The sequence below is a fragment of the Penaeus japonicus genome, unplaced genomic scaffold (assembly GCF_977035675.1).
Source record: "Penaeus japonicus unplaced genomic scaffold, GWHDUDI00000001_assembly GWHDUDI00000008, whole genome shotgun sequence".
Classification (NCBI taxonomy): Eukaryota; Metazoa; Arthropoda; class Malacostraca; order Decapoda; family Penaeidae; genus Penaeus; species Penaeus japonicus.
In genome coordinates this window covers 23,242,537-23,252,536 of record NW_028234410.1, presented here as the reverse complement: position 1 = coordinate 23,252,536, position 10,000 = coordinate 23,242,537, and the positions used below count along the sequence as shown (strand labels likewise).

Here is a 10,000-nt window from a genome sequence, read left to right as displayed (position 1 = left end):
CAAATGTAAACAAGGGAAATGAGTCAGTGTTAGCATTCTTTATCATAATATTGAAAATAATTTGAAAAGATTCACATGCTTGGGCTTGTCCTGATCTAATTATGTGCTAATAAACAGGGAAACTTTTTCTATTTTTGGTAACATTCAAACCAAAGATCTCTATTTAACCCATTCCCGACGGGGGAATTCTAGCCTTGAATGTCCAAATGCCGGGGCGTTCGAATTATTAGGCCTAAATCAATTGAATGGCTGGCACAATACTGTGCCGCCCGGCAACTGGGCTTTTGAATGCGCGGTACACATGCTGTACCACCCGTCCTGTGTGGGTTAACTTAGGTAGAACCAACCGACTAAATGGCTAGCAAGGCATTTTTGTGTACACGCACTAATCTGTACAAACTTGATAGTACATAGTAAGTATGTATAATATAAAAAGCACAAAAATTTTCCCTCGTGTAATACCTCCTTGATGTATGCTATTAGGCAAGGTCACCAAGTATAGGCCACCATCAGACATGACTGTTACCAAGATTTACTTCACACTGCAATTATAGCTCTCACACTTACATTCACACATTACCCAACAACAATAAGAACAACATACAACAACCTAAGGATTAAAATTCCAAACTTAAATTAAACCTTCCCCCACCTTCTCCCCTCATGATCAAACAACAGTATAAACAAGACACTCACAAACACACCTACAACAAAGACAAAAAGGCTCAGTGCAAAATACCACGTACAGGAGAGGACGTGGGCGCGAGAAACTCTTCCATAGGCCTACACAAGAGGTACTGAGCCACTCCCCAAAAGGAAAGTCCAGCTAGACACTCACTCCGACCAGGAAAAAAAACGTTCCGTGTTACAGAATACTAATATAGTGATGGACTAGTGATTTTCACTCTATCTAGATACTCACTTTCGACAAGAAGCACGTTTATCCCGTCTATTTTGACTGTATTGTGATTTTAACAATGTATGCAAGATTTGACAGAAGACGTTGGAGCCGAGAGAGACACTGCCGGTACTTCAACCTCGTCTCACGCCCTTAATTCGTTAGGCATGCCATTATTTTTACTCTCACGCCCCCGCCCAGGAGATAAAGATGTTCAGAAAGCACACCAAATCTTGCTCTTACCTAGAACTAGAGAGAAAAAAACGAGAAAAATAGAGTCCCTTCCGATCGGACTTCTGGACACCCGAAGAATGACAAGTGACGACCGCGTTGCGCACCAGGAACGTCAAATGGTCCAGAAATTCGAATATTATAACCTTTTTCGTGATTATTCTTCCATTAAAGAGTGTAGCTCTGTTGCTGTGATTTCTCTAAGAAGTAACGTAATAAAACAAAGATATAAAAGTTCCATGTATTTACATCGTCAAACAAATAAAACAAAATAAAAATATTAACGAATGCACATTTTCCTTCGGATTGAGAAAATATCCACCCAAAATCAATTCAAACCAATACTAACTTTACAACGCACGTAAATCCCGTCCCAAATCAGGACCAGTAAAAATGGTGACAAAAATGAGTCATGGTATTGTCTTGGCGCAAACTCGAACGCGGATTGTGTTTGGTGCAAGTCACTGATCAAGGAACCGGGACGAAGCCCATTTCTCTCTCAATATCTGAATTTAAGCCTTCACCATGACTTTACAGTGCCTCATTGGTGAGTTCTGGTATTTTATTGTGTGTTTGGGAGTAAGGCTTTTTATTGTGAGGGAGGATTTTATATTTATTCGGGGTGTAAGGTTTTGAAATGTCATGTCATTTTGTTGAATGTGATTTGAGTCTTTTGATTGAAGTTCTTTTGCTCTAGTCATTATACTTGAGTAATTGCATAGGGAATTATCAGATATTTTTAATTGCAGCTTCTCATGTAAAAAGGTAAATTTTTTATATGTATACAGGTTGTTTCAGTAATGTTGATTTGTATACATATTTTATTCATATTTTATTTATGATTTCAGTATACAGGTTTGACAATTTAAAAAAAATATATTACTGTTGACATTGTTGTGTATATATAGTTATATTTTTGAGGAGGGCTAACAGATAGTAACACGAAAGAAGCACAGAAACCCCATGAAGCTTCAGAGGATGGTGCATTTTCTTCAGGGATGTGCTATTTACAGCTAATGCAAAACCAATGAAACAATCTCACCAGATTGCTGACCAAAACGCATGAATTCCTTAGCAATGAGTTGGTTTTGGATAAGGATAAGGATAAGCCAGATTTGCGGAGCAGATGTTACGCTGGGCTTGTATGCACTGAGGCGAGCCCGCCTGTGTCAGAGAGTGCTGACTCGTGAGAGAATGTGCCAACGAGTGTTGACTCGATCTGAGCTTGGTCCTTACCCAACGCTGTACCCAGCTACGTCAGTAACCGCCAGGTGACAGTGGAAGCTCACGAGCTTGGACGGGGCTCGATCTGCCGACCATGGGGATGTGAAGTCGACACACTACCGCTGAGCTAACCAGACAGCTGTTGGTTTTGGCAGCGCCTGGATATTTTATTGAGTGAGTTTGAAATGCACAGGCCTAACATGACAGGCTATTTGTATGTTGAGGCTGCCAGCCACCCCTCATCCGATCATCCAGCAAGACGACCAGACAAAGCAATGACAAAGCATTTATGTCTCTCAGCGGAAAGACCAGCGGTAATTTTTCCGAATAACGCCACGTTACTAAATACCACAAAAGTGGTATTGATGGATTCCTCTTAACTTTTTACTATTCATATATAGTGGATATAATGTGTGATTCCACCCCTGGACCCTACAATCTGGGTCCCCCTTTTTTTAAGGCACCTCATGCTACTTTGGGGCATATTTTGTATGCAAAATCTTATCCCAATTACCTACCTAACTTTGCCTATTTCTGAAGTTAGCCCAAGCAAAGGCTTTGCTCCCCTGGACACCCCTTATTCAGAGCACTTCGTGCAACATACCTTGTGCAAAATACCTCGAAAACCACCATCCTCGCCCAGAAATTCAAACCTGGCTGTGTTTACATATTAACGGCTACTGACAAGCTGTGGACTGGAAACCCCCAATGAATTACCTGCATGCACTGTTATGTACTCTTAATAGATGGTGCAATATTCCCCATTGTTTACAGTATAATTATAGCATACCCTCTATTGATTGGTCGCGTCATTATTGGTCCTAGTTTCCTATCCTGAGGATGAAGTCTCAATTACTGTAATCATGGTGCAGTGTGAGGATTATTTGTGGTCGTGGCATCTTTATCTACAGAACTAATTATGTATCATTAGTATCATGAAATGCCCTGAATAGGGGGGGTCCTGGGGGGGCATAGTCCCCATTGGCTAGGGCTAACTTCAAAACTAGACGAAGTGAGGTAGGTATTTGGGTTAAGATTTTGCATGCAAAATATGCCCCAAAGTATCTAAGAAAGGGGGATTAGGTTAAGATTTTGCATATGAAATATGCCCTCCCCTACTATTGGGACATAGGGTAAAGTTGACTATATATGGATAGTACAGAGTCAGTGGAATCCATTGGTACCACTATTCCACTTTTGTGGTATTTAGTAATGCAGTGCTATTCAGAATATTTACCAGACCAGCTAAGCCATGACATAAAATTTATATCATGTTGTTAACCCATTCACACCAGCTGACGTGCTAACACGTTTCGTGGTTTTTGGGTCAGATGCCGGCGAAGAGATATTTGGCCAAATGAAGACCATTTTTTCATACCATTTATTCTGTTTAGGGATTATATATTTATATTTTCAATATGGGTTCTCCAGTTTAGTTTTAGAGTTTCAAATCTAAGTCCAAAGATATTATTACTATTTGTAAATTATAATCTTTCATTGTCTATTGGTATATTTGGAATCTGTCCTATTCTTTTTTGTGTGTGAAACATAATAATTTACTTTGCCCCATTCCTTAACCTTTTTAATCCAAAATCAAGTTTCAGTTTCAATTAAGTGTTTGTTTGATGTTAGTATTGTTTTGTCGTCTGCGTATATGATTTTGGTTATGTCCTCTGGAAATTTTAGATCTGTCATCATTATTTTGAATAATGTTGGACTTAATTGTGAGCCTTGTGGAACTCCATTTGATTTTTTTCCCTTGATTGAACTTTGGTTGCCTATTTTGATTTTGCATGGTCTTCCGTATAGAAAATTGTGAGCCCAGTTTAATACGGATCCTGTTATTCCCAAATTTGCCATTTTCATTAGTAGTGCATTGTGGTTGACTGTCAAATGCTTTTCTAAGTCGATGCAGGCTACTAGTGCATATACTTTCTCCTTGAATGCAGTGTTTATGTATTTATCAATTATCTGTAAAGCAGATATCGTACTCCTATTCAGATATGTCAAGTTTATTATGAGATTCAATCTACCAATTAAATTATTCAACCAAGTTTCACATATTCCTGTAAGCCCTGGTTGTTCTTCATATATTAAATAATGGGGGGGAAGGAGATCTCAAGACCAATCCCCATCACTTTTGTAGCTGGCCTCCTTTGCTTTACTTCATCTGGCTTAATTTCCAAAAGAAGTGGGGAGGGCAAAGGGTGGAAGGTTACTTGGGGATCTCAAGAGCAATCAATGTCAGTTTTGTAGCTGGCTTCATTTGTAAAGAAGGGGAGAGTCCCAAGAATAGATGACACTGAGACCGTCATTTATGCATGACGCCCAGAAGATCGGGTAGTAAGGGTGCTCTCATCTGTACATGGGAGGGAATTATGTATGACCGTAGAGGAAGCATATACTCAAACTATAACATGTAAGCGGTGCATATTCAGTTAACCCTCTCTGGACTGGTGGTACACTATGGTACCGCGCATTCAAGGCCCGTTCGCTGGGTGACGCCATACGGCGTCGTTTATTTAACTGATTTAGGCCTATGCGTTCGAGAGCCCCAGCATTGTAACATGCAAGGCTGGAATGCTCCCATTGTGACTGGATTAAATATCTGGCTGGCTGGTTATTGGAAGCTGTTTAAGATGTTTATCAGTATGTCAGATTGTTATTGTAAGTTTTTACTTAAAACTCTTTTTTCCCTGTAATTCAGTTTATTTAATCATACATCTCTTTGTCCGTAGGTGCAAAGTTCAATGACTTTGTGTTGATGGCCACAGATATGAGCCATCTTCAGAGCATCATGGTACAGAAAGGAGGTAAGAATTTGGATATTAAGACTTTTCTGTAAAGAACTAAGAAGTTTCTTATTTCTCCAAATAATGTGAATTAATCTTATTCATCAGCTTATATGAACTTAATTAGTGAACCATGTTATTGGCCGACTAATGCCTAAGTAAATTATGTTTTTTTTTACTGTCATATTCATTGGCATGTGTCTGTTTTAGCATCTGTGTATTACAGCTTAAGGTAAAAAAATAAGTAGATGAATAAGAAAATAAAAGCCAGGTATGTAATATTATGTAAGTTTATTTATAGTACCCTTTTTTCCCAACAGATGATGACAAGATGTACAAAATGTCATCCAACCTTGTAATGGCAGTGTCTGGTGAACCTGGAGACACGACCCAATTTGCAGAATACATTGCCAAGAACATCCAGCTGTACAAGATGCGCAATGGCTATGAATTGGCCCCTTCGGCAGCAGTTCATTTCACACGACACACGCTTGCCACTCATCTGCGCTCTCGGGTATGCATTGGGGCCTTTATCCCTTTAGCTTATTTATATTCTGGGGATTATGATATACTTAGGAGTTGCCCATTAAAACTTCTGAGATAAGGCACATCTTAAGAGGTTTAGCCTGGGCTGGGCATCTTAAGATACATTTTCTATCATCTAGACTTATGGTAAGATATTGAATATATATTATATATTAGTAGAGTGATTCTAATTAGCATTTGGTATGATGCCATAGTTATACAACTGAAAGAATAAATAAACTGTATTTTGAAGAAGAAAAAAAAAATGCAAAAGTGGTCACAGTTTTGACATACAAAGTTATGTTTCATTAGGTATATCAGAGTTGTATTAGACTGAATATGTCCACAGGAGTCCAATTTAGCTCTCATTGTGGCATACTCCCCATGGAAATGAATTGATTTGAATAAGATGGGAAGAGAAAAATTGAGTTTGGTACAATTTCATTACTTTTATATATATTAGAAAAATGTATGAGGAAAGAGAACCCTGGCTAATAATTCTGCCAGTTCTGATACCTTGGGAAGCACACAAATTGGCTGATTGAAACGCCATAGGTGCCACACATAACTCAGGTCTCTTTCCTCTTACCATAGGAGTAGCAGACATAGCATTGCCTGTACTGACTTAAATCTGTGTGTACATAAGAGAGAGTGAACTGAAAGGTAGATCTACATACTGATTGCCCTTACCCCTTCTCTCTCTCTCTCTCTCTCTCTCTCTCTCTCTCTCTCTCTCTCTCTCTCTCTCTCTCTCTCTCTCTCTCTCTCTCTCTCTCTCCTCTCTCTCTCCTCTCCTCTCCTCTCCCTCCCTCCCCTCCCTCTCTCCCTACCCTCTCCCCTCCTCTCCTCCCCCCTCCCTCCCACTCCCACTCCCACTCCCACTCCCACTCCCTCCCACTCCCTCCCTTTCCCTCTCTCTCTCTCGCCCACCCTCCTTAATTTAGTGTATAGATAATTTTGAATTTATGGTAGTGTTCATTTCATGTTTCAATTGCTATTTATGCATTACAGGAACCCTATTTTGTAAATCTGCTGATGGGCGGTTATGACACAAACACCAATACAACCGAGCTTCATTACATGGATTACCTGGCGGCGTCTGTGCCAGTGAAATACTATGCCTTTGGGTATGGTGGCATGTTCACCCTCTCCATTATGGATAAGGAATATAGACCTGGTAAGTTGCAGAAGGATGTATTCATGGAATAGGGTTTTCTTAAAATGAAATGTCAGTTCCCTGAATGCTGCTATTTGTGTGTATTTGTTGAGGTTACTTTCCTTGCACTATATTGTAACAAATTTATATTTTGGTTTGCTTGGTCTGTTTAAGATAGTTTTTGGAAAGTAACTTGTTTAGTGAGCATACCTTATCTTAAAGAATATGTTGCTGTGTAGTTGGATGTTTCAAAAGTAGCAGGTAACCTACCAGGTAGTGGATATATTGAGTTGATAATATTTTGTTTCATAATTTCTCCCCCCCCCCCCTCTCACTCCAGACTTGAACCAAGAACAAGCCTATGAACTCCTCAAGAAGTGCACTTCAGAGATCAAGCGGAGGTTCCTGGTCAATCTTCCCAAGTTCCGCGTCAGAATCATTTCCAAGGACGGAATCAAGGACCTGCCTCACATTGTTGCTGAGGGTGAACCGGCATAAATGGGAAGACCAAAAGGGGATAACTGTACTGTGCTACTGAGGATTCAGCAGTTTCCGTACTTTTTCCTTTATGTTTCATTATTAAACACTTGTGGGTTTTTTTGAATGAAAGAGTTCCCAGTTAGGAAATCCGTTTTTTTTTTTTTTTTTAATATGAAAAACATAGCTGATGCATGTTATTTCTAGTGTGTTGAGGAGCGATATTTGTCTTGTAATTTCTGAAATAGAAAATGAATAAGAACTAATGTGTTTCTTTGATGCCCAGTAATAGCTAAATGGACTTCTACATGTGTGTTAATCAGAGGAAACTACAAATGAATGCCATTTTTTAATAAGCTCTATATCTTAATGCCTTTTATAGACACTTTGAATATGTATATGCATGACAATGTGATTGCATAACATTTCATTCCACAGCTTTTCTTTTTGGTTGTAAATTACAAATAGTGGTTTTTGGGTCAGACGCCGGGGACGAGATATTTAGCCAAGGCCGGCATGCCAGGTGATCGGGCATACAGCACTCTGCCACAGCTAGTGCAGCTGAGAATCCCAAGGCATCAGGCTTATGCGCTAGTAATATCCTGGCATTTCCACCATTTAGAGCCAAAATAGCCCTGTCATTAACGGGTTAATGGGATATAGAAGAATACCACTTCATGTAGTTTGCCTGTTACTATATATTGATTTCTATAACTACAGTGAAAAACAAACAAGAAAATGTGCAGATATATTCATATTTCTCTCCTGTACACTGACTAACCCCCTTTTAGAAATCTATTATCAAATATTCCTTTCATGTATAAGATATATCCTCTTATATTCTCCTATCATTAGTCTACAACCACAATGTAGGCAGTTATAATTCAAGTAAATGTCAAATGGAGCAGTTTTGATTACCCAGTAACATTATCAATTAAACCCTAATTATCAACAAAGCCTATATAAATCACATGCTTATAGAAAGTAGGTAATCAATAATTTTTCAGTAATTATTTTTGGAAGATGTAGAACCATGAAATGAGATTCAAGCACATAAGTAGTCCGTTTGGAAATATGGATTCCTAATTATAGAATTATCAGAATGATATAAGTTGAACAGTAATGTTGTTCTTAAAAAAATTCTATCTTTAGAATAGATATTTTGTCGCCCATAAATGTCTGCCCTTATCTGGCTCTGTGTTAACCCACTCACGACGGGGGCATTCCAGCCTTGCATGTCACAATGCCGGGGCTTTCAAACGCTTAGGCCTAAATCAATTAAATGACTGGCACCATATGGTGCCACCCGGCCACCGGGCCCTTGAATGAGCGGTACCGTAGTGTACCACCCGTCCAGAGAGGGTTAATCTGTTACAAAAACTATTAATGAAAATTGCTGTATGATATCCACAGCATCAGCCAACAGAAAGACTTTCCCGTCTTAACACTATAATTGATAATATAAACAAGTGGAAAGGCGATGATAAAAATATAATTTTTATTTTTCTTGAACTGCAACTCAAATACTTAGAAATTCCTCATATTTTTGACTGAACTTTTCAGAGTATATTTGGGAATAACCTTAGTAATTGAATTATCTGGGAGCAAGCTTTTGAAGACATAAAAAAAATATATATATATATACAGTATATATAATTTTAGATCATCTTATTAATAGAAATAAGAAGCATATTTGCAAAAGCTTGGGTTTGCACTTGATCATGGGTATTAACCCTCTCTGGATGGGTGGTACACTACGGTACCGCTCATTCAAGGGCCGGGTGGCACCATATGGTACCAGTCATTTAATTGATTTAGGCCTAAGCGTCTGAAAGCCCCGGCATTGTGACATGCAAGGCTGGAATGCCCCCGTCGTGAGTGGGTTAAGTAACAAGAAAAAGTAGAGAAAATGCATCTGTACTGCACACTATGTTATAACGTCATATAGAGGATTTCAACTAGGGCACTCATGCCCTAGTCTCAGGTATTTCCAAGAGTAAATGAGAGCAAATCATAAAATGTGTCAGGAGATAGAGATGGGGATTTATTTTTTAATGCAGATGCTCTGTGAATGTGGATCCAGATATCCAGCACATCAATAATTCTTTTTTGTTGTTGCCATAGTATTTTATTGTAGCTGCTGTTTAAATATTTCTCAATCTAGTTTGTTACCAATTTTGCAGATTGACACCACTATGGTCAGAAAATGGTCAGAAAAAGCCCATAGGCAGACTAAGCATAAATAATGAAGTGAAGTGATTAATAGTCAGTCAGCAGGAAGTGAATTAAAAAAACCTAGGTTTATTACCCAAACTCAGCCAGGGCTACCTGAAGTCCACCTGTATATTTTGGCAGTGTTACAACTACACTAATAGGCTTGGTGCATCTAGGCTGGATCAAAAGTGTTTTTTTTAATTTATAACTACACAATAATTTGACAAACTTCCAAGACAATCATAGATTACTCATTAGCCTAGATCTGGCTTAATTCATTACCTATCTTGAGTTTGATCCCAGTTACTAGTGAAACATCTGCTTATGAAAATAAACATACACTAGAACAGCGAAATACAAAAATATCCAGTTTATGTTATCAATGTTAACCTATTGCGGATGGAGCTCCTAACGACTTAACTGGCAGTCAGGATGGGTGGTCTACGATGATGGCAGCACCGTCTAAAATTCAGAGGGACGAGG

The 10,000-nt window shown here is 38.8% G+C and overlaps 2 protein-coding genes across 6 annotated transcripts in view; one reads left to right on the top strand and one right to left on the bottom strand.

The window, feature by feature from the left end:
- Window positions 1-1,200, bottom strand: part of Eb1 (microtubule-associated protein RP/EB family member 1) — a 45,232-nt gene extending 44,032 nt beyond the window's left edge. For 2 of the 5 annotated variants that reach the window (XM_086539264.1, XM_086539267.1), the window contains exon 1: window positions 923-1,200. The gene's annotated coding sequence lies outside the window, so the exon portion shown is untranslated. Of the gene's footprint in view, window positions 1-746; window positions 800-922 lie in introns of those variants that run through there. The other 3 variants (XM_086539263.1, XM_086539266.1, XM_086539265.1) reach the window with 2 other exon arrangements.
- A 321-nt stretch (window positions 1,201-1,521) lies between these two features.
- Window positions 1,522-7,565, top strand: LOC122243257 (proteasome subunit beta type-2). Its single transcript, XM_043000754.2, has 5 exons — window positions 1,522-1,676; window positions 5,092-5,166; window positions 5,466-5,659; window positions 6,682-6,847; window positions 7,167-7,565. The coding sequence occupies exons 1-5, from the start codon at window positions 1,655-1,657 to the stop codon at window positions 7,322-7,324; spliced, it is 615 nt and encodes a 204-aa protein (XP_042856688.1). The 5' UTR covers window positions 1,522-1,654; the 3' UTR covers window positions 7,325-7,565.
- Window positions 7,566-10,000: the final 2,435 nt, after the last annotated feature.

Coding starts and splice junctions, on each gene's coding strand:
- LOC122243257 (XM_043000754.2), top strand. CDS start 1,655: ATGACTTTACAGTGCCTCATTG. Junction 5,167..5,465: donor CATCATGGTACAGAAAGGAG/GTAAGAATTTGG, acceptor TTTTCCCAACAG/ATGATGACAAGATGTACAAA. Junction 5,660..6,681: donor CCACTCATCTGCGCTCTCGG/GTATGCATTGGG, acceptor TATGCATTACAG/GAACCCTATTTTGTAAATCT.